Source organism: Sinocyclocheilus anshuiensis, unplaced genomic scaffold, assembly GCF_001515605.1.
Source record: "Sinocyclocheilus anshuiensis isolate Anshui unplaced genomic scaffold, SAMN03320099.WGS_v1.1 scaffold1014, whole genome shotgun sequence".
Classification (NCBI taxonomy): domain Eukaryota; kingdom Metazoa; phylum Chordata; class Actinopteri; order Cypriniformes; family Cyprinidae; genus Sinocyclocheilus; species Sinocyclocheilus anshuiensis.
Window position 1 is genome coordinate 248,323 of NW_015540943.1, and position 25,783 is coordinate 274,105.

The 25,783-nt window shown below is 35.4% G+C and overlaps 1 protein-coding gene across 2 annotated transcripts in view; it reads left to right on the forward strand.

Moving 5' to 3' along the window:
• The window catches only part of LOC107689713 (IQ motif and SEC7 domain-containing protein 3-like), a 146,630-nt gene that overhangs the window by 97,912 nt on the left and 22,935 nt on the right, over positions 1-25,783 (forward strand). For both annotated transcript variants that reach the window (XM_016487835.1, XM_016487836.1), the window contains exons 5-8: positions 10,758-10,919; positions 18,436-18,558; positions 21,998-22,164; positions 23,490-23,629. In XM_016487835.1, coding sequence (XP_016343321.1) covers positions 10,758-10,919; positions 18,436-18,558; positions 21,998-22,164; positions 23,490-23,629 — 592 coding nt within the window. The remainder of the gene's footprint in view (positions 1-10,757; positions 10,920-18,435; positions 18,559-21,997; positions 22,165-23,489; positions 23,630-25,783) is intronic.

Below are 25,783 nucleotides of genomic sequence, written 5' to 3' on the forward strand. Positions count from 1 at the left end.
GCTCGTTTAGTTTACACTCGAAGTAGATTGGTCTCTCTAAGCGAGATCCCAATTCGTCGGTCATCCGACGTGACGTTGGGAGTGACCGACTGAAAGGGAACATCATTTCAAAAGCATAATTCGAGTCGAAGAAAAGAGAAAATAAAACCAAATTACTGTAGGTGGCGGTATGTGCTCATGGCACCAGTCGGCTATTAGATCGAAGAAGAAGAACAACAACGTCATAACGACAGCTCAAACCAACGTGGTTTAAACGATGGATCTGCGACACAGATACCATGGTTTCGGGAAACAATCGTGACTAGCTAGTTTGTTTCCACAACGATGCATCGTACTATGGTGGTTAATCAGCGAGTTACGTCGTTGTACAGGAAACGCACCCCTGGTTATTTCCCACCTGCTCATCAGATTTCCTTCAAATAAAGGAAAGTACAGTGAGAATTTTGAACATATGGTTAAATCCCTCAAATGACTCCGCTTCATCTGTCATGCAAGGATTAGTTCACCCAAAAATTAAAATGCTGTCATCATTCACCCTCATGTTGTGACTTTCTATCTCCATATGATTTTCTTTCTCTTTTGGAACAGTTTTGTCAGTGAATAATTTTTTTGTATTTAATTAATGTGAATTTTAAATTAATATTGTGTAAATAGAATGTTCATTTAGTTCATGCAAATGTATGTACATCTCATTTGTCATCATTACATTTAATTATTTACAATGTATCAGCACTCTACTTTGCTGTAAATTTTAGCATCTGCCATTAAGATGCTAAATGTAGTGGATTAGTATAAAAGCACAGAAGTAGTCAGTATGTGTCATTCTTTCAATGTCATTGTTACATTTATAAAATGTTATTAGTGTGTGCAAAAAGGTAGATGGCATGTAATAAAACAGAACTACCCTTTTTTTTTCCAAAGTACACCTACTGTACTTATAACTTGCACAATATTTAAAAAAACGAGGCACTCATGGTGTAAAATGCTGAATTTTGTTGAAATGCTGAAAATTGTTGTGTCTTTGGAATGGCCAAAGACCATCATGTAATATATTTGTAAACAATTTAACAAAAAGTTCATATGGGAAAAACGTATTGTGTGATCTGGTTTGGTGTGGACCAGTGCTTATTTTCAATTAAATGGAATAGGAATAAATATGATGATTTCTTAAGCCACTTGTATATTTTATTATGCAATTTACTAGGGGTGTGCAGTGAAACCATTATGTGTATTTGATAAAGTTACCTGTTTCTACTTTTATTTGGCTACAATCAGTCTTGGATGAGGCTTAAACCAGAAGTACCAAATTTTACATTGCATTTATAGTGCACATATAACAAATTTGCTTTGTATTATTCATATTTGTATTATTTTTTTTTTCTATATAACTACATTTATGTAAAATTAAGCTAATTTTGAATTCGTTCACCAAGTCTTTAATGATTCATTTGATCATTCACTTAACCAATTTGTAATATATATATATATATATTCTACTCTTATTCTTGATTCAACTAATGCTGTAAACAGGACATTAACAATTCGTCCTTCAAGAGCAAGTCTGCAAGTCTTACAAATAGCTAATTTTGCTTGCCCAATTATAAAATTTGCAACAGTACATCGTTCCTTCTTTACCTTAGAATGCCTACAGCCATAAATATAAAGTATCTTGTTAAAATCAAAGCTTAATCCTTCAATAATCCTTTCCAGCAATGCAAAAAGTGGCACCAACCTTTGAACATTCAATGAAAACATGAAAAACCGTTTCATGACTATTACAGAAATGACAAAAGGGCAAAACATTCAAATTAAATTTGTAAACAAAAACATTTGTGGCTAGCACACAATGCAATATTCTCCATTGTAAATCACCTGAACGTTTTGGAAGGGGACTTTTATAAAAAAGCCTCCAGGAAGGAAAAATACAATCTGTAACTGCAAATTTTTCTCTCCATTTTGTATCACATCTTTCATGAAGATCTTTAAAATAAGCAGTTTTTACACATACCTGATACATATCTTTTTTTCCAACTGTTTGAAAATGTAGCCCCTTTAACATTGTAAATCACCTGAACGTTTTGGAAGATAAAATACAATCTGTAACTGTTTTTCTCTCCATTTTCTATCACATCTTTCATGAAAATCTTTAAAATAAGCAGTTTTTACACATACCTGATACATATATTTTTGTTCCCACTGTTTGAAAATGTAGCCCCTTTAATCTCTCAAAATGTAACAGCTTTCCAACCCGATTGACTTCAGGGCAAACTTCAGGCGACACACTTAACTTAGGAAAAGGTAACTGTATAGGCCCACTCTCTATAGAGAAATTCAAAAACTGCAAAAGAGAAGGAGGGAGAGCGGCTTTCAAGCCTAAAATCAACTGCTCTACCACCCTCACAGACCTCAATTCAACCTGCCTGGCAATCTCTTCCGCTGATCTCCACTCTTTTGAGTCTAAGTTAATCAAGTGTCCCACTTTAGTGAAACCTTTCATCATACATAACTTAACTATACTATTAGATATACAAACATTTCCTAAAAAGGAATTAAAAAACAATGGTTCATTCGAACCGTAGTGATCATTTTCAGACCTATACACCCTAAATACATTCCAAAATTTTAAAACTGATACATAAAAATTAACACCAGATGTGACATTTTCATTAAAAAATGACATCAAAAACATTTGTTTATCAAGCTCCACAAAAGGATCTTAATACAGCTAGCCCAAATGACACCCAAGGAGTAAATTCTGTAGAAAAAATAAGTCTCTGTGCAGATTTTAGTCTAATAGCTCTGACTTTAGCTGACAGTTCAATCAGTCCTTGTCCTCCTTCATTTACTGGCAAATATAAAAAAACAGAAGGCAGCCAGTGAAACCCATCCCAAAAAAAATCAACAAAAACCTTCTGTAGTTTTTGTAGTAGATCTCTTGGGGGGTCAATAACAGTCAAACGATGCCATAGCATTGATGCTGCTAGATTGTTTACAACAAGAACCCTCCCTCTATAAGATATTTTAGGAAGGATCCATCTCCATTTCTGTAAGCGCCCAGCCACCTTTTCATAGAGGCCTTCTCAATTATTTTCCACGTATTGCTCTGTTCCAACGAAAACCCCCAGCACTTTAAACCCCTCTGAACTCCAGGGGCAGCGCTGAGGATGTTTTGGAATGCCTTCTTCCTCCCATTGACCTAATAACAAAGATGTACTTTTTTCCAGTTGACTCGAGCTGAGGAGGCTTTTTGATAGATCTCAAGAGCCGCTTCCAGATTGCACACATCTTCATTTGATCTAATTACTACGGTGACATCGTCAGCATGAGCACTGAGTTTAACATTTACCATCTCTGAAGTAGAAAATCCCACCGTTGAAATTCCACAAAGTTGACGCCTCAGAGCAAAGGTTCAGTGGCAATGGCATATAAAATGCCTGACATACTACATCCTTGCCGTATGCCTCTGCCAACTTGAAAAGGTCTTGTGAGTGAACCACTAATTTTCAAAATACTATAAATATCAGTATACAACAATTTAACGTGAGAAATGAATGAAGAACCAAATCCAAAAGCTTCAAAACATTTAAAAAGGAACTCATGATCCATGCGATCAAAAAGCTTTTTCCTGATCCAAAGATAAAAAACCCACATTAAAATGATTGTCTCTGGCAAATGAAATCAAATCACAAATCAGAAACAAATGATCAAATATTGTACATTTTGGAATACAGTACGACTGATCTACGTTAATTATTGTTGATATATGAAGTTTTAATCTATTAGTTAATGCTTTGGACAGTATCTTATAATCAACTCCAAGCAGAGACACTGATCGCCAGTTTCTTATATCCACAAGATCACCTTTCTTGGGTATCAAGGTTATAACTGCTCTCTGTAGACTCAGTGGTAAAGTGCCAATATCAAAGCACTCTAAAAAAAAACTGAGAACAAGTCTTCTCCAACGACTGGTCAAAACTGTTTATAAAATTCTGCTGTTAAGCCATCTAAAGCCGGAGCCTTGCCTAAAGACATATCTTTGATTGCAGCTGTAGCGAATCAGCTCATAAGGGAAATATGAATAATTAATCATGTCAGTTTGTTCATGTGCAATGGCTGGTCAAGTCTAGAATTGTCACTTTCCGTCAAATGAGGCAAATCCTGAAGAAGTGTTTAAAAATGCAACGCGTGAACAATTATTTCATGTTCATCAGTTGTTTCTCCTCCCTCCGGAAGTTTCAGACGACTTAAAGTTTTTCTATCTGCAACTTCTCCAAATTGAAAAAAAAAAGGATGTTGGAGTATCCATGCAGTTAAAAGATGTAAACCTTGCACGAATCAAAGTGTCTTTGGCTTTCTCTTCCAAGAGATTCTGGAGAAGAATTTTTCTTGTTTCCAAAACTTCAATAGTACTTCCATCATCCTCTTCAATGTTCAACTGCAAGATATCCTGTTCAAGTTGTCTCATTTTGTTTTCAAGAATATTCTTATTATACATAGAATACTTCTGACAAAAAAAGTTTGACTTGAACTTTACTAATGTCCCACCATTGACTCTTTTGACAGAAATCTCTTGTACTGAGATTTTCTCTCTCTCAATGCCCCCCAGAAAAGTGTAAAAGAGTGCACAAAATTGTGATCCTGCAAAAGCTTATTATTAAAACGCCAGTAGGGGCATTTAAATGTGCTCTGTGCAGTAGTGACATTGACAGACATATAATGATGGTCTGACAAAGGAGTGGGAGTAATACAACTATTAAAAAACTTTGTACATAAATTCTGTCAAGCCTTGCTGTAGAAACCATATTAGAATTTACTTTTATCCATGTGTATTGTTTTACAGCAGGAAAAGCTTCTCTCCAAACATCTACAAGATCATAATACATTGTCGATTTTATTTTTTTTAAACATCTGCTGACAGACTGTGAGGTTCTTCATGATTCCTATCTAATGTGTGATCTAAAGTGCAATTAAAATCTCCGGCCAATACAATAATCCTACCCTGTGGAACACTGCTTAAAGCTGTATGAAGTTTTTCAAAGAAAAGCATACGTTCTTTCCCAATATTTGGGGCATATACATTAAAGAGCGAAAAATTTAAACCATGTAAAGTAACATCCACTCTTAGCATTCTTTCTACCTGGTAGGACATCAAAAACGTTCACATTCTGTTCTTTAAATTCAACTTCAAAAATAATTGCAACACCTGCACTGTTACTAAAACCATTACTTAAAACAACTTGTCCATTCCATTCACTTTTCCACTGGACCTGATTATTTACATCTGTGTGAGTTTCTTGTAAAACAAACTACACTACCATTCTTCATAATAATATAATCAAAAAGAGATGCTCTTTTCACAGCATCACGACACCCATTAATATTTAAAGAGCCAAAACATAAAGGTGACATGATGCTAAAGAAAAGAAGAATGAATGAAAATAAAAGACAAATTAATTCTGACATCGCTAGACTACTCATTTCTTGCTCAGAATCTTCTTAAGACGATATCGGTTCGGCTTATCAAGTTCCTCAAAAGAAGCTTTTCTCATTGCTGCTGTACCAGATGCCAAAAACAGACCTAAATCAGGAAAAAAAAGTCTCGATCTTAGGCTTACGAAGTCCTTTAGTGCAATCCAGGAAGTCGTTAAGTTGTTTAAGTGAATGAAGTTTAGACCTACTACCCTCAACAGTAAGCTGCATCTGCACACTTGAACCAATCTCATTGTTCTCATCCAAAATGCTCTCAATATCTTCATTACCATTATCAGAATCTTCAGTTTGCAAATATGTACTAAATTCTTGAGAGTTTTCATCTTCTACAATTTGGCTAGTACTTATCTCATCAGTATTTACCGTTGTCTTAGCAAGCTGCATCTGCTTTATCTCGCTATGTGGATCATGATCAGTATCTACTTGCACTTCACAGAGGCCCGTTACTGATTTTGAGACCATGTTCTCACTACCGCTTACAGCAGTCACCTTAACTGCTTCCACGGAAGCATCTATTGAGTTTTCTGAGACCATACTCACCTCATGCGAGGTACTTGATGCAGCACCTTCAACAACTGACACCTCCGATGATACAGCAGCCATATTTAACTCACTACTTGCCTGGCTGTTATTCTCTTCATTAACAGCGGCAGCCGTGATATCAACGTTCACTCCATTTTTATTCGGACAAGACTGCTGAACATGCCCAAACTCTCCACACACAAAACATTTAATCGTCTCTGAACTGATAAAAATCGTATAATCTTTACCATCAATACTCAACTTGACGGACAAGTTCAGAACCTCATTCTGGGAATTCAAAATCATAATTGCTTGGCGTCTGAACGGCATTACATGTTTAAGTTCGACACTCTTACAGCCAAGTGGGATCATCTTGATAGGACCTATTAGCTTACCGTACCTCTGTAGTATCTCCTCTAATTTTTCACTTCTTACAAACGGCGGTACATTTGAAAGAACAACTTTTTTCATTGGACTTGACAGAGGCAGAACAGGCACAAATGTGTCCTTGATTGTTAAACCACTCTCAGTCGAAGAATCCACCAACTGAATTTCACTGAGAAACAGCACTATAGCCTTATTCATGCGTGATGCAGACCTAATGTTTGCGCCACCGATCACCGAACTCACAGCTAATAAACAATCCTCCACCGAGACCGAGGCATCTGGCATGCATTTAAACCATGCCTAAGAGTCATCCCCAGATAGTCTACCACGTTTGTCTCCATTACTCGGAGCACGCTGACCAAAGGTCAGCTAACGCCCTACAAACTTTACTCACAAACAAGAACTTTTAATCCAACTCAAAAATAATAGAAAAATCTCACTCACGCCAACCAACTCCACTGTTCTCGCACATGCGCACACACACACACACACACACACACACACACACACCCACACAGAGAGAGAGAGAGAGAGAGAGAGAGAGAGAGAGAGAGAGAGAGTCGTTCATGACCGGAGCAATTTATTAAAATTTGTGTAACTATAAGACTATATCTACTTGGAGACTCTGAAAAAGACCTGCAAATGACAATACAATACAATACAATACACTACAATACAATTAAATTAAACTAAATTAAATTAACAAACAAAAAACTACAGCTGCATGCAGCCCGCAGATACACTGAAACATGTTATTGTATCTTACTCAGATGCTTCAAAACATTAACATGTTTATTTATATTAACACAACATTAACAAAAGTATATGAACATGCTTGGACTCCTAAAACATTCACAACATAGTACTTGAATAATATAATGAATTTATCTTTGAGTTATCTTCATTTGGGGGCTTTGCATCAAATACAGATATATATGATTTATTTGATTAAACTTGCAATTTATTCAATCAATTTAATTAAATATGTTAATTGATCGACAGCCCTGCTTTTAACGTTATCAAAGAAAGCCAAATAAAAATAAACCAGTCTCTCCCTTACCCACAATTCATCGCCTCAAACACCCCGACAGATAAGGATAAGCCAATTTTTTATCAAATGGAGGTTTTGCTCCAAGAGAGTAAGTGAAAATAGAGAGGGGTTGTCATTAGTTAAAGCAGTTAATTTTCTGCAGGGTAGCCTAATACCTGTGAAAGCTCAGACTGAATCTAAAGCAGGTGTGTGTGTGTGTGTGTGTGTGCTCTTGGACGAGACGCTGAAATCTGAGTTTGGATTGACAGAGAGATTTGGGGACTGGCTTTCCTTAGACAATTAAGAAAGGATGATGCTTATGTGGGCTCTGTGAGTGTACATATGTTGGAAAGAGCATGTAAATGACATTTAGAGGACACTGATGTGTGAAAGAAGGATGGTTGGTAAGCGGAGTGAGTATAACGCGCTAAATTGCGTTTTCACCTGTCTCATGAACAGAATGGGAATGTTTCTTTTCCCCAAAAGAGAGGAAAACAGCAGGAGAGAGGAGTAAAGAAAATGAGGAGATTGTGTGTGGGTTTCAACATAGATGTTTGATTGTATTTATGTATAAGGAAAGGAGACTGGCCATGATCGTAAGGTGCCTCCAAAAAGGTGTGCTCTACTTGTCTTGTTTTATGCAGGGCTTGTGCCTGCAGTTCACCTGCCCCCTTTTTTTCCTTACAATGACAGAATAGAATCAGAGCACAGATGCTAGTTGAATGTCAGGTGAACTTTATGTAGCTACATGTAGCAAAAGCTCTTTTTATCTCTCTGAACGTAGGTATTTCTTCAACTGGAAGCACTTTTGGCCCTGTGCACTTTTAGAAAATACAATCCCTGAAAACATACTTTTCACACCCTCACTAGTTTATTTAATGGCTGTGTCTTGTTTTCACACTAAGTGCAAACAGCCAAACTTGTTGCCAAAGGCTATTTTTGCTTCAAGCCATCTTTGCTTAGACAGTTTACCCTTAGTTTAAATAGCATATTACTTCTACATACAGTTTGTGTGAACTGCATTTATGACAATTTGCACTTAATGTGAACAAGATGAAATTTGTTTCATTTACATGTATTCTATCAATCACTCCAGCAGCGATCTTCTATTGCAAAGTAGCATCTGCCTTGTTTTGCATTTATTATGAATAGTATCTGCGATTTTGAAATGTTGTCATTTGTAATAATAACATACGGTGGAAATTATTTTTATGATTTTTAAATATTTTTTGTTTTTGGTAAGCATTTGGTTTATGTATCCTAATTACACACAACTGAATTACATTTTCACCCTTGGTGATATGGATTTTGAATAATTTCCACACAATAAATGTTAAATGTTTATAATTTATTATGGATTTACATCTTTTAATATCTTGTTAAAATGCTGATAAGATCTTGGAATTTCTTTGCAGAAATCATGATAAAAAGGCAGTTTTGATGTGATATGTATGTAAGAAAAAAGAAAAAAAAAGTCTATTTAAAACTGGGGAAAAAATATTTTGGAAAAAAATAACACCTGGGACATAAATCCATACATCAGTGTTGTTTTATTTTATATACAGGTGCATCTCAATAAATTAGAATGTTGTGGAAAAGTTAATTTATTTCAGTAATTCAACTCAAATTGTGAAACTCGTGTATTAAATAAATTCAGTGCATTATAGTAATTAATATTGCTATTTTGTTATTTTTTGGTATGTATTTTGTCATTTATATTAGTTTTTATTCAGATATTTAGCTTTTGAGTTGAAATATTTCATTAGCTCACTAGAAGCAAAGCTAAACAATTTTAAAATAGATGAACATTTCATGGATAAGGTACCGTCAAACCATTTTTTGCATGGCTTTTCACCACATAAATAATTGTGCGGAGAAAAAATATTGATTTGAGATACATTTTTTTAAATCATACCTGTTTATTATCTTATAATCAATTACAGTGTAGAAAACAATAATCCTGGCATGAAAGCTGAACAGAGCAACAGTATTACAGTATTATAATACTGAAGTCCTCCGATATCATTTTCAGTACAACCGATAACTATAACAGAGACACAAGATGGCAGCAGCTGCGTTTGAATGAAACCAGAGAGAGTCTGTGATACCCGGATGTGTGGTATATTATGCAATGTTGCTATTGACAAAGGTTGTTATCGGGGAATAACACACCTCGGAATGACACGACTGACCAAACAGAATTGCATATAATTTCAATGTCATTAAAATAAAACATAGTGACACGCCTTTTATTGTAACTGACAAACAGGCTGTTCATAAAATACATCATGTTCCCCTCAGTAAAGCTAGACTGTCAGCAGGGGTTGTACATTTATTATGAGGAGTAAATAATTGTAATGAATAGGGAAGATAGAGTGAAATAGGAGGATTGTAGAATGAAGTCAGGCAAACCAGAAATACACATTCTCTCAACATGTGGATGAATGAAATTTTACTGGACCCTCTATAAATCCATGTACTTTTTTTCCCAGGGCAAAGGCTTAACAATGAGAAAGCTGACTGAAGGAATAAAGCAACTCTTTAAATTACAGCCGAGAAGCTTCTTTCTGTCTCTCGTTGTCACTTTTATTGTCTGAAGGCAGGAAAGCATTGAAATTCTGGTTATTGATAAGCCACTGAATAGAAAAATAGAGGTTATTAATGCCCACTTGGCTTCTGTGGAATGGGAAAGTGCTGAGGGATTGTATGTGATTGAAACTCCTTCCAAAAGAGATCTTTTTTTTCCACGTCATGTACATATTTCCACATTTTGCATATTTTATATCCAATAATATCGACAAAACCTCTTTTAAATGTCTTTAAGATATAGTTCAACTAAAAAAAAAAACCCACACAAATCAGATTATATATTTTATGTAGGGCCTATTTGTTTGTTTGTTTATTCTTAACAGTCTCATGTTGTTCTGACTTCTTTTCCTTTTTTTTGGAACACAAAGAGATTTTTTAAAGAATGTCTTTGTCATATAATAAGTATTGGGGCTGTCAAGCAAAATGACAAAAAAAAGCACCATAGAGCATCAAAAAATTACAATTGATTGTTTATTTATTTATTTCTTGATTGATTAATTGCTATACATGTTATTGAATTAGATTTTTTGCCCACTTAGAAATATTGTAATATTATAATATTAATATTGTAAGTTAATGCCTGTCCATTTATGTTAATACGGTAGTTATGCACTCCGATTAAAGTCTTAACAGTGCTAACTTTTCTCTCTCTCTCTCTCTCTCTCTCTCTCTCTCTCTCTGACCCCTAACTCCTTCCTACGATCTACCTCTCTCTCTTTCTTCCTTTTTCATCATACAGAAATCCAGACAAGGGCCTCCAGTTTCTCATCTCTCGTGGGTTCATTCCAGATACACCTATAGGTGTGGCACACTTCCTGCTCCAGAGGAAGGGGCTGAGTCGACAGATGATCGGCGAGTTTCTTGGCAACAGCAAGAAGCCGTTTAACAGAGATGTGTTAGAGTGAGTATTTGAAAATCCCTACCAGAATACTTGGTTTAAAAAAGAGCAATGAGAGTCTGTAACTGTGTGTGAAAAAGAGAACAATATCATAAAAGAGAGAATATTTACACTTTTAAATGGAAGCATTTTTGTTTTGTTTTGTTTTGTTTTGTTTTGTTTTCTCGGTGGATTTGGAGAGTCATGGCATCTTTTAATGAGATCTCCTTCGGCTGCTGAGCTCCCGCAGTCTAACTGCAGAGCTTTGCACTTGGAAATGATACACTCTTGAGACCTCTTAGCAGAGTCAGTGTGTATATGTCTGTGTATGTGTGTGTGTGTGTGTGTGTGTGTGTGTGTATAGAGTGCAGAACATATGAGGTTTTTGAAGTGATGCATCTTCTAGCCTTAAAGGGATAGTTCACCCAAAATGGAAAATTCTGTCATCATTTACACACCACCATCAACTGTTTGGTCACCCACATTCTTCAAGATATCTTCCTTTAAGTTAAATAGAAGAAAGAAACATACAGGTTTGGAACAACTTCAGGGTGAGTAAATGATGAGAGGATTTTCAGATCTATCCCTTTAAATGAATAAATAACATGAATGAATAAATAACAAGCACTACTATACATTTGTCTGCAATTAAGTTCTATCTGTCTTTTTTTTAGATACAAGAATGATACATTTCGTGGTTCAGAAAAAAAAGCATGCAAAGGTCTTCCATCTTTAGAAGTAAAGAAAGAACTCCTCCCTGACTGATACGGGGCATTTGGGAGCTTTATTATTTCCCATAGAACCCTGGAAAGGTCTTTTTCAAATACTACCCAGAAAGCTTTATAATGCTGTGATAATCCATCAATCCCTGGTGCTTATAATATTCTTTCTGTTCTGCCCAACATCTCCACAAAAGCTTGATTTTTTTCCTAAAGGTCAAGGTGTGTAGGCTTAGTCTTAAAATGTCAGTAGAAGAAAAGAGTTTCAAAGTTATATGTGTGGTGATACAGTGATGATCAGAGAGAGAGAGAGAGAGAGAGAGATACTCATATGAGTATTATCACACATGCATTTGTTATACCTGATTGGTTCAATAGCTGAATAGCTGAAGGTATACACTCCCACCACAAACCTATTTACCTCATTTTTAATTATTATTTTTTTTGAATGTAATACATTCCATTTGTAGTACATCAATATGTGAGACATCACTAATTGTATGTAATTACAAGCTCTCTCTCTCTCTCTGGCCCCACCCCTCTCAAATATATAGCTGCCATATGATGTGCAAGTGTGGTCAATAAAGCCACAGAGTATGAAGCAGAATTATTTGCCAGTTTATTCATACTATACGAATCAACACCATTAATCCTCATTTACATATAAGGGCCCCAGGACATGCACATAGTAAAACAGGATCTTAGAAAAATACAGTGGTGTAAGAAAACAGCAGAGCAGAGAAACAGCCAGATTCAACTGGGCACTTGTTTTAAATGACCTCTTCTAGGCTAGCATTTTATCTTGACAGTTTTTGCTTCTCGTCTAATTGCAGTTATATATTTCTTTAACCTATGTGTTTTGCTTAACCCTTGTGTTGTGTTCAGAACCCTATCACACTTACAAGGTTACAGAGCAAAAAGGGTACTCCCTCAAAAAATTGCTTATAAATCACTCATTATGCTATATTATCACCAAATATTGGATTCAATCTTTTTGTCAACTTCTTATCTTTCATTTAGGACTAGTTTTGTATTTATATTTGCTTCTGATTAATCGTAGGCCTCATTTATCTGAGAGTAGGCTCCTCATTTTTTGAGTGAAAAAAGCATTATTTATGAATAATTTTCACAATATTAAATAAAAACTGATGAAAATTTGCACTGTTTATCGCACTAGTGTACTTTAATGTTTAATCAGGGAGTTTGTTTTGAAAGGCTTTTATTTTGTACAAAATGGCACAAAGTCACACTTGTGGTGTTCCCGGTCAAAAATGACCCGGCCTCAAACAATTGCTAATAAATCACTCATTATGCTATATTATCACCAAAGAGAGCAAAAAGGACCCGAACACCACATGAGGGTTTTAAAAAGCACTTTCGGGCTGTTTTCCTTATGTGCATTCAATACAAATTCAACAAACTTCAAGTCAGGGGAAAATCTCCCTAATTCCCCAACAGTCTTTCACTTCGTTTCATCTAAAAAATGCAGTTATCAGCTCCAAGAAGCCGCAATAGGCAAAATTTGACAAAGGTGCAGGCTAATTATAATTTCAAATAATTAATCTCCAGTTTTTCACTTTCATGCATAACAGCCACTTTTCTGAAGTTAATAAACTCTAAAATCAAACGTATGCTGCTTTACTAACTAATATTGGGGTAAAACAAAAGGGAGCACATGGTATTTACTAATTTCATTTTCCAGAGAGCTTTACATTTACATGAAAAAATGGTGATTAGGAAATATTAACAACACTACTGCCAAGTAAATAAATAAACATTAGTATCATTGATAAGCCGTTTTAAACCAAGCATTAATACAAAAATAGGCATAAAAAATAAACTGTTTGTCTCATTTTAAGTAAAAACTTTACTTCTGCTACTTTAAGATGTGATATGACATGCAACACAACAAATTAAAGATTATCTGATGTAGCCAAAAACAGAATATTATGAATATTTCATGCCAATATAACAAATGGGCACTAATAGTTTTATTTCCCTCAAGTCAAGACAAGTCAAGCCTTTGCATATTAAAACAAATGCCATTGCTATTAAATTTGCTTTGGTGCACATATATAAGGGAAGGAAAGAAAAAAAAACATAATGCTTTAAAAAAAAGCATCAAATCTAGATTCCTTCTTTGGATCTCCTGAGTCAGATGGCAACCTGTCTATCAGCTCCTACTGTTTTCCAGCAGTCAAGCTTTGTTCTTCAGTGGCTTGCTTCTTATTTGGACAGGCAGAGAATATATTCCCAATATCCCCAAATTATAACAGAGCAAACACTCCATGCTTGCATGAACCTCTCTCTAGAGGGAAAGAGCCAGTATTGCTCACGCAAAGTTAAATGCCATAGCTCCTTGACAAAGTCATGCAAAGCAAAGCATGGAAACCTATTTATTACTAGAATAAAGCCCAAAGTATACTTCATACATGAATGTCTGCGTACAGTGCACATGATGCAAATTTCGTCAGGAGAATAGTGCACACATACAGTATGTGCACCGCCCGATTTTTGTAACCATGTGTACTTTCTACGCTCAGGTCCCAGAAATAACAAAAGTACAATTTATCATGAAAGTAGCCTAAACGACTAATGTGCCAGTTACCAAGTCATCTGAAGCCATACAAAATGTGTTGCAAGAGTTACAGACTGGAATTAATGTTGTAGAGGGGAAGCGGAGGAGACTGTAAACTTCAACATGAAAAGCTAGCTCTTTGCAAACATTACTTTTCTCACTTTGTTTAGATACTGATGATTGGTGAAGTACTCAAGGAAAAAGATAAAGAGAGAGAAAAAAGTCAGATCTGATTGAGAATTGAGAAAAAGAAGGAAAAAATAGAAACTATTCTCTTGATTGTTAGTTTGCTTTAGCATGTGACTGCCTACTGCAAAAGCTATGGAAGGAATGGAATGGAAGGATTTCTCTCCTGTTATAAGTAACAACTATTGAACCAGCATCCTTTGTTTACACGCTCAATGACATATGTACACCTGATATATTGAATAAATTGAAAGTTACAGACCTGTTTAAACACAGGGGCAATGTAAGGTTAATAGAATAAGTGGGCATTCAATAAAACACACAATATAAAACACACAATATAACAAGATATTTGTTCCATATCTAAAGTACCTATATACCTTAAAGGGGTCATATGATGCGATTTCAATTTTTCCTTTCTCTTTGGAGTGTTACAAGCTCTTGGTGCATAAAGAAGATCTGTAAACCACGCCTACCTAAAACGGCTTGTTCTAACACGCCCCACATATCTACCTCACTATGTGGGAAGATTTGCAGATGGGTTTTAATGTTTTTGTCTCGTCGCTCCGGCCGGACACGGCATATCAACAGTATGATGAGGGGCATAACATTTCCGTCACACGCTTGAGGTATTCGGCCAATCACAACGCACTGGATAGCTGGCCAATCACAGCACACCTCGCTTTTCAGACTGATTAGCTTTGTAAAAATCGACGCGTTTCAAAAAGGTGGGGCATAGAGGAGAAACAATAATGTACAGTATGTGGAAAATAATGTGTTTTTTTAACTTTAAACTGCATAAACACATTTCATTACACCAAATACACAAAATAATGTTCTTTTTAGCAGCATCATATGACCCCTTTAACAAAAAGTTAAGATCAGTTGATCAAGGCAGTGAAATTACAAAATAAAATATCCACTCACTATTGGGAATCAGACTACTGATCAGCTGGAGGCCTTCAAAAAACTCCCATTAGACCAGGCCATAATATATCCTTAGGAACAAGCTGTTATGTACAGTAATCTTCAGCAGAATAACATGCAGGAGATAATGTGACACTGGGAAACTTGGATAAATCTAGTAAGGTGAAACATTCCCCTATTACCATAAGGTTTAGCGTGCTGGAAGGAAATGTTTTAGGGAATGTGGCACAGTGGCTAAAGCTCAGGATTGAACCCATAAGGAGTTAGCCATGATCTATAGTATTCTCTTAGCATCCTCGAGCAAGGCATTTAACCCATGGTTGCTCCAATTGTATAGTGTGTAATAATAAGTGTGTGCTGAAGGCATGGCTCCAGAGTAGTTTTTAATCGGCCACATGCAGGGAGCTCAGAAAATGTTCAATGGAATTGGAGATGTTCACCGCTTCTTCTCTTTTTCCTCAAGCCTGATGATCCCTAAGCTCTGCAAGACTTGTTGCAGTTGTTGTACCAAAGAAAAGGCAGGGTTGCACCCGTAAGGACCATAAATCAGTTTCTCATTTGATGAAGACCTTTGAGAGGATGTTCCTGGTCTGTTAGACCAATGTTCCCAGCCTTGATCTTGGAGTACCTCCAATAGTACACATTTTGAATTTATTCCTTATCAGACGCATCCGTTTCAGGTATTGAAGGACATGCAGGATAGGCGAATTGAAGATACTAAAAAATTGGTTAAAAGTTTTGAATGAATTTGTTTGTTAGCCCTGTGATGGACTGGCCATCCGTCCAGGATGTTTTCCTGTTTTATATATTTTTTGGCCTGAGATGCTGATGTAGGCTCCAGGACCCTACGAAATCAGTTTGGAAATTTTTTGGAAATGTCTGTATCTAAAACTCTGATGCACACTCTACAATAATTCGTCTGCAGTTTAGTATCTGAGTACATTTTGACCGTTCTGAAGCTGTTTGCTCAGAAGAAAAAGAATGAGAACACTGGCAAAAATGCACAATATGTTTTCTCATTTTTCCCTTAAAGTAAGAATCTGTATGCTTGTCTTTTTGAAAATGAGCGTAAGGAGTGTTCTGCTTTTGATGCAGAGATTCTACTCTCACTTTTTGTTGATAATGTAATAATCAGTTTGACAGACGAGCACCCAGTGCTTCCAGACAGATGGAAAAAGCTCAAATTAGTATTAAAGTTTAGTGCAGGCCTTACTATACAAAGCATGTCCATCATTGTGAGCAGGCTTTTAAGAAAATATTTGCCAGTGTTTTTCTGGCTAGTAATTTTTTATGATTTTTCTATGCTATGCAAATAGACAGCCGTTTCTCTTTCTGAAACCTCCAGCTGGCAGCTTAGTATAACAAACATGCAAAAATTGGTGGAAGTAAAAATAATTATCAATTATTTATTGCCTTCATACAGACCACTTAAATTTGAACAAATAAACATTTACATGGTTCTGAATTTGTCTTGTGGAGTGAAGCTTCAGTTGGACTTTTCAGGCTGTGAACTTTGTTTTCCATTAAGGGAATAGTTTCTACCCCAAAAAAAGAAAATTCTGCCATCGTTTATGTAATTTCAAACCTGCATGATAAAGAAATCATACCAATATCCAAAAAGCACCACAAAAGTTACATAAAAGTCGTCCAGACTAACTCATGTGCTAAATGTCCAGTTATTTTTGTGAAAGTAATTTTGAAAAAGTGATTATTAATCTCATGCTGACAGAAATCTACACTACTGTTCAAAAGTTTGGGGTCAGGAAGATATTAAAAATATATGCATATATTACCAATATTACCAAATCAGCTTATTAGAAGGATTTCTGAAGGATAATGTGACACTGAAGACTGAAGCAATGGCACTGAAATAAATTGCATACATTTTGTATGAATTATTCCTTTTAAAAGCAGTTTGGTACATTCATTTGAAATAAACCTTAAAGATTTCATGCGTCACTAATAAAATAGTCACTAACATCACTAATAAAAGCCACGCTTTTGGCTATTGACATAAAAAAAAATAGTTGCATATTGTACTTTTTGCTGCAGCAGAGTGAAAGCAAACATGCATTTTAATTAATGCAGAGCCTTCCATCCTGCAAAGGAATTTGAGGAAGCTATTTGCTGTCTTTTTGATCAGTGCTCCATTAGATATTATAAGAATTAGATATTATAAGTATTGGATAGCTGTGACAAAATTCTCTGAATTCTGACAAAGAATTTTGTCGAATCCAGCAACTGATTTTGAAAGCATGCATGCTTACCTTTTTTTAACTACCTCATTTTAAATAATTTACAAATTCTAAGTCTGAGAGTGAGGTTACTGGGACGTTTTAACTAATATGTCAATAAATAAGATTAAAAAAATGTTTTTGTAAGAAGTCTCACCAAGGCTGCATTTTAGTAATCAGAATTACAGTAAAAACAGTAATATTGTGAAATAGTATTACAATTCAACTGTTTTCTATTTAATATATTTTAAAATGTAATAAATTATTGTGATGCAACACTGATTTTTCAGCAGCCATTACTCCAGTCTTCAGTGCCACATGATCCTTCAGAAATCATTCTAATATGCTGATTTGGCTGATATGCTCTTATTGGTTCTCAATTATTAATAATGGTTCTTATCATTATCAATGTTGAAAAGAGTTGTGCTGCACAGTGTTTTTGTGGAAACGTGATGCATAGAAATGTCAAAAAGCAACATTATTTGACAGAAATCTTTTGTTATGATATAAATGTCTTTACTGTCACTCTTGATCCGTTTAACACATCCTTGATGGATAAAAGTATAAAATTACTTACCCCAAAATTTGAACGGTATTTTACAACTGGAACAGTTTTAACAAAGTTATCAAGGAATTATTTTTTTTTAATTATTATATTTTTAAAATAATACAATTAAATTATTATAAAGTATGTGACATTCCAGCATTTCATCAAAGGACCTCCCCATACAGTTCCACAGAAGTCTGCGCTAAACCTCAAATAACCACTGACCGTAGAGCTGGCCCCAGTCTGGGGGCCATGTGAGCTTTCATGTTACGTGTCTGCTTAATACCTTGTTTTTCTTACATACTCTCTTTCCCTCACTCATTTTCTGCCTGTTCCTTCTTTTTGATAGCTGTGTGGTGGATGAGATGGATTTCTCGGGGATGGAGTTGGATGAGGCTCTGAGGAAGTTTCAGGCTCATATCCGTGTGCAAGGCGAAGCGCAAAAAGTGGAGAGACTGATAGAGGCATTCAGGTGAGACTCCAGACATTGTTACACACACATATAAATGCTCCAGCCACCTTCATATGTGAGGGGAAGATAAGAGTCGGGGCTGATGGGATACCTGTGCTTTTGAACTTTTTCATCCCTGCACTGAAGGATTAAAAGGCAAGCTGAATGCTTTCCATAAATCAATCGCATTCTCAAGGAATACAGCGCTGTAATACATTGAAGGTTAATTTGAAAAGCAGTTGGGTAGTTGAGATGAAACATTTTTGGGAAATTTATATGCAGTGTAACATAATAAACTTTAAACGTTTCTCATATTAACTGAGAAACTAAATATTTGTACTTTTATTATTTGTTACACTGCAGGACCATTTTAAATGCACTAGTGAAGGCAAAAAAAAAGTGATGATAAATTAAAAGAAATAAACTGTTACACTTAATTTATATTTTATCTCATAAATGCACATAGAATATTATTTTAAAATTGTTTTATTTAAAGACTCGTTAGAATTCTTAACTTTTTTTTTCTTCCAAAATGTTTTGTTTGATCTTTTATTTTTATATTTTCATATGTATGCATGAATATGAAATTATATTTTGTTAATTTCTATTATTTGTTTTCATTTTAGTTTCTATGTATATTTAATTTATTTTGATTTTAGTTTTTAGCAATATTAGTAATTCAGTTTAACCTTTAAACTTGATTTAAATTTAATTTTAAATAAAACAAAAATGTTTTTAATATAATATTTATATATTCTTTATTTCAATGTATGAAACTATTTTAAATATCTTTTTTGTTGTCGTTGTTGTTTTAGTTTACATTATACAATGTATAGGTGATATCACTTTGACCTGTGCAAGTGTAGAATGTTTTTCCTATAGCACAAATGCTAGTGTGGGTTTACTTGACAATGGTCTGATAATCCAAATAATCACTTGCTAAAACAAATACTTTCCATTCATATGCAGCAGAGGCTCTTATTGCGATTCTGAATCTTAATGCAGTTGCTGCTATGAGGGTGATAGCCAAATGTGCTTTTGTTTTCAGCAATAGAAATAACAAGACTGCTGATGATCCTTATGCTGTTGTGTGTGTGTGAGAGTGTTGCACATGTCTGCATCTGTGTGCGAGACACTGGTTTATAAATAACTGTGGTTGCATAACACAATCCAGCCTGTTCCCGTCTGTCTCTCCTGCATTGCCTTTGATATTTCCCAAACCTAAAAAAAAAAGCGTGAGAGAAGGGGTAAATGGATGGGAAATATAACATTCATAAATAATAATATTTTAATGAATAAAAGCCATTCATCATTAGTGGTGATGCTTAGAGGTCGACCGATATGGGTTTTTCACTGGCCGATGCCGATATTTAAAAATCAGGGCAGCCGATGGCCGATATATGATGCCGATTTTTTGGCCCGATATGCTTGGCTGATTTTCTTTTTTTTCCCCCTTCATCTCATAAAAGTGAGTTTTGAGTAAATGATTATTGCAGGGTACAAGATAGTAATAGTAGTAGTAGCCTAATTCAGAGTAATAATACATGGCTCAAAACTTAAGCACCTTCTCAAAACAGCTCTGAAGCATGCTTTTTGTTTATGTTTGCTGACAGACACCAGCGTTTCCCTCAGACTTGCAAATGCAAAATCATTCTCTGCCAGCAGGAGGCGCTGTTGGAGCCGAGATATAGCGGTTTCCCCAGTAACGGCTGTAATCAAATAAGCACTGCTTTCACAAATGCTACTTTATCAGGCATTAGAGGAAAGACAAAATTAAAATGACACCGAAGCTTTTCTGAAGACGCTCGGTTCTTTTCAAAGATACATTCATATAAAAACACCAGCGATGCATTTTACTTTCACATGCAAATGACTTGTTGCACTTATGAATATGATAACTTTCCTTCATCAATTCTAGTAGAGTAAAACATAATTACGCTTTCAAAATGGTCTGTTTTGCCCTGCCATTAGCTGAAGCTGTGTGTGGACATTAAGCGGCTGCAGAGTGTGAGCTGCTCCGTCTCTCACGCATCCAGAGAGAGATTCTCCGGTGTTCCGCAACAATGCTTAGCTGCCGGCAGATGCGCCTGCCTATAAATCGGCCTAATTTGCAGCACAATCGGCTAATGCCGATTAATTTAAAAATGCCAAAAATCGGCCTGCCGATCAATCGGTCGACCTCTAGTGATGCTTAGTAAGCATCACTATTACTATTGCTAATACTTGCTAATAGTTTTCAACAAACTTGAAATGCTAAACTTCTGTGAACCACTCATCTTGCACCATTGTCCTACAGACATAAATGCAGCATAAGCTCATTGGGAAAAAAAAAAGTGCTTCTTCATACATTTTTGCAAAATGTACAGAAAAAGGTACTTATAAGTAATTCACTGCAGTATCCAGCTGAAATGAACATTAGTGGTAGTAAAACAGAAATTATGATTACGTGGCATATTATTGATTAATAAAAACTTATTTTTGCATGGTTTATTGCACAATACTATGTTATGACCTCAAAACATTTTTATCGTAGTGCATGATTTGTAAATTAATACATTTTAATGTGTGCTTTACATAACCATCTCGATATGTATGACTTTTCTAACATAGTAAACTTGCTCGGTAGCCCACCTGATACAGCTGGTTCTTGTAATGCAGAGCAATGGGTTAAGAGTCCCACGAAACACAATCTGCAATAAATGACTTGCAAGTATTATCTAAGTGATTAAACTCGGGATTCGATAAAACAAACAGAAAAATCCCCCTCTGACCTACATTAAAGGACAGAGCCAAGTCATTTCAAGAAATAGAATATCAGTCCTAGAATAGTGGACTCATTTGACTTAAGCCAGTGAACAACCATATAGCAACATCTTAGCAACCAGTTCCTGAAAACCTCCCACAATACCCTATAACATTGTGGTAACAAGTATGCACGACAGGCACCACTTGCATTTTCCTTAGAAAATGTAATAATTAAACAATTTTAAGACAAATTACAATGAATGTATATCCTGTAATGACTTTATATTTGACCATTTTAAATACATTCCACATATTTGCCATCTTGTACAAGTTATTACACGAGAGATGATAGATAATAATAGATGATACAGACTAAAGGCACATCTATAAGGTATAAATAATTTGCAATTAGTTAATTGACAATTATCTTAATAAAACATTTTGACTGTTATGACCTTATGATTTTTCTTTTTTCTTTTTTATTATTATTATTTCAGCAGTACCTGTCAGGTAGTAGGGACATTTTTAAATGCATGAATGAATGAATAGCAAACAACACTTTTAATAAGCTGTTTTTAAACAAGTACCATCACGTTTACAAATGATTAATGACTATGAAAGATAAGCAATAGAAGGTTCTATTTATGACAATGTCTAAATAAACATAGGTTTCTCTTTGGTTGTGTGTCTCTTTGTTGTATCCTGTTTTTCTCAGCCAGCGTTACTGTATGTGTAACCCAGACGTGGTGCAGCAGTTCCACAATCCTGATACAATCTTCATCCTTGCGTTTGCCATCATCCTCCTCAACACGGACATGTACAGTCCCAACATCAAACCCGACCGGAAGATGATGCTGGAAGACTTCATCCGCAACCTAAGAGGTGAGACAGGAAGAAATAGAAAAGGAAAGTGCTTAAGGGGAGACTGAATTTATTGAAATTTATCAAGGGACAACCAAACAAAGTTCCTGAAGTGAACTTCCTTCACAAGTTTGTTTTTTTTTCTCATGCTTTGCTGTTGTCGAGTGTCATGACAAAGCAGCTCTCATGCAGCATTTAAGCATTAACAAAACTAACACTATCCCTTTGCTGCCTTTCCTTCAGTAAATTCAGGATCATTTCACTTGACTAAGTGAGTGGGCGAAACCTAATTAAGCATCAAAGTATAATGCTATTGAAAGCACCCTAAAGCACATTCATTTAATGAAAACAGCCAGTGACATCAGCACACTGTTAATCTCACAGTGTAAACTTTCATTTTCATTACTCTGTGACACAGAAACTCTCTGTACATATACTGTGGCTCCCTGCATTGCTGTACTTTTGTCTCTAAACTCATAAAATGTAAACCTTTTCCCTGTAAAAAAAGATCAGAGACCAGAGAAATCTGAAGAAACATAAAACAAACAATATTACAGTAACACTTTATAATATGGTTCCATTTGTTGACATCATTGGATAACCACATTACTTTAAAATGAACTAATATATTTCTTATTGTTGGTTAATGCACATTAAATAACATTAACTGACGGGACCTTATTGTAAAGTGTTACCAATATTACAATATTTTGATATAATCTAAACTGCATTTGCTGCCTGCACCTTACAGTAATTGGCTCTAGCTTTGCATATTTTGTCTCTCATTTGCATAAAGCCAAATTTTTCAAATTGTTTTGACACCCTCACCACTGGCTTCACTCTGCTGTCAATCCCACAATCTCCCGTACCATTCAACCCTCTCCCACAGGGTAAGGGAAAACATTTATATTTCATATTCATCTATCTCCTCATCTGGTTTTGCATAACATCCCCTGATGTTTTATTGTATCCTCGAATCTCCCTAAATTTCATTAGACTTTATCTGCTTTGCTGCATATTATGTTCGTAATGCAGATCTAGCCTAGTTGTTAGATAAATCACTTTCTATGAAGAAAAATTCACGCAATACATTTTGTTTAGTGATATTTGGCTACAATTGGGCTTAGTGTAAATAAATCAAAAGCTGTTTAAAAAAACAAAATTGTAACATTGTGTGTTAAAGGCTGCTGACCAATGGAGGATATGAAAGTAATACAATAGGACTGTGTGATCATTTTAATGTTTGATATGACATTTATGTATTATGTGTATATGTGTGTGTGTGTATATATATATATATATATATATATATATATATTGAACACTTTTGATGTGTTTTTATTTAGGGGTTGACGATGGTGCAGATATTCCACGGGATATGGTAGTGGGAATATATGAGCGTATTCAACTGAGGGAATTACGATCGAATGAAGACCATGTCACTTATGTCTCCAAGGTGGAGCAAAGCATTGTGGGAATGAAAACGGTGAGTTAAACATTTTGAGGTTTACTTTACAGCTAATATCCATGTCATACTGCATCCAAATATATTCTACATGACTCTTAAACTGTCACAATAAGCTAAACTGTCAGAGTTGTGCAATTATTTCTCCGTCATAACTGAATTTATTTATGTAATACCCATTCAGTATACCAAATAGAGACCATTAAAATATGAATATACTGTATCTTTATAACATAGGTGTTCTGCTATTTCACCTCTACCATCTCTAAACGCTCCATGCATGGAGTGGCGTAATATAATAATTAATTGGGCAGTTGGTGATTCATTGCGGCTCATGCCTGTAGCATTGCTGCCATTCCTCATTATTGCAACAGAAGAACAGTAGCACTGAATAACCTCACAGTTTTTTTCATTCATTATCTTACCTCAGATTTACCACTTACTGCTACATTTCCCACCCACACTGCAAAATGAATCACTAATTTTGTTATTTTTTTGCCAGTAAAAAGCTCAGTTTACTTGAGGTGTAAAAGTATATATTAAGATTTTAGAGCATTTTTCTATATTTCCGATATATCCTTGACCTAAGTGTAGTTGTTGTACTTTTTTTCTTCTAAAATGTGTTAGACTTATGTTTAAAATACAAATTTATAGACACTATTTTCCTATTTGGTACGAAAAATAAATTTAATTCAAGATATATTATCTGAAAAAAAAAATAATAATTAATGTCTTGCACAGTTTTGTCCCTCAAGTAAATGAGTAAATAATAAGTTATTTTTTGTAGACTCCTTACCTGCTGTAGCTAATAATGCTGGTCTTGTAGTCCATAAGCACTTTATGGCTAAAGTTTGATAAATGTGCCTAAAGCACTTTACATAATAAGTAAAACTCAGCATAATTCACTGGCATGGCACTGAGTGTGTTCATGATTTTTTATCTATTGGTAAATCCTGTAAAATCAACCTGCTCAAAACCCATGACTCTAATTTGCTCTTTGCAATTTGATTCTCAGCCTGTGATATTGCTTTTTTGTGTTCCACATTTGTAACTGTCAAAAGAAAAATAACCAAAAGTAGCAAAGTAATTAATTAATTAACTAATTAATTAATTAATAGTGTAGCTCCTGTTTATCACTGTTTTTTTAGTTACTGGAATTATGGTATATTTAACTTTTACTAATTTTAAATATATACTATATTTAGTGCTGTCACCTTAATTGTTCATTCATTCAGAAACTCACATTGTTTGTGTGTCAGAAAAAAAATATGTTTCTGATTGAATTATACATTATATCATATTTAAAATTGCATTGTCCCTATATTGGCTGTAGATCATTTTAGTTGTAACGACCACAGTCAACTGAATTGTGATCCATTTGCGGCTTTATTATAAAAGGGTCTCGTAGAACAAACAGGCCAAGGTTGATCACCGGCAACAGATATACACAGGGCAGAGCAGATTCGTAGTCACAAGAGGCGAAGGGTCAGGGCAGGCAGCAAACAAAACAGCAGTAATTCAGTCAAACTAAGCAGTGTAGGCAGGCAGCAAGGAATTGTAACAAGATAAACAGTCCAAGCTCATACTCAAGAAAACAGTTCACGGAAAGAAATGCTCAGAATTGTTAGCCAGGGCAAGAACAAAACTTTGCAAAGAGGTGTGAGTGAGAACTGCTTAAATAGTACACCGGATAATCAACTGATGCGTTGGGTGATCAATGCCAGGCACGGGATGATGGGTAATGATGTTCGTAAAGGGATTAGTACTCAGGTGATGGTGCCCTCTGGTGGAAATTGGATGGAGCCACAGAGTCTTGATTCATAACAGAACCCCCACCCTGCGAGTGGTTCCTGAAGCGAGGAGGCAAAAGACGTTGGGGTCTACCACGAGGACGAGGGACCGGTTTATCCGGATGGGTCCTATGAAAATTGTCTGTGAGTGAAGGGTCCAGGATATCCTCTGAGTTGACCCAGGATTATTCCTCTGGACTGTACTCCTCCCAGTCCACAAGATATTGCAGAGTTCTGCCCCGGTATCTGGAGTCAAGGATTTCATGCACCTGGTAAGCCTCCTCGCCATCCACGATGATGGGTGGATGTCCCTGGTTACCAGTCTCCTCTAGGTTCTCCACTGCTCTCAAACCACCTGCAGACTTGAGCAAAGATACATGAAAAG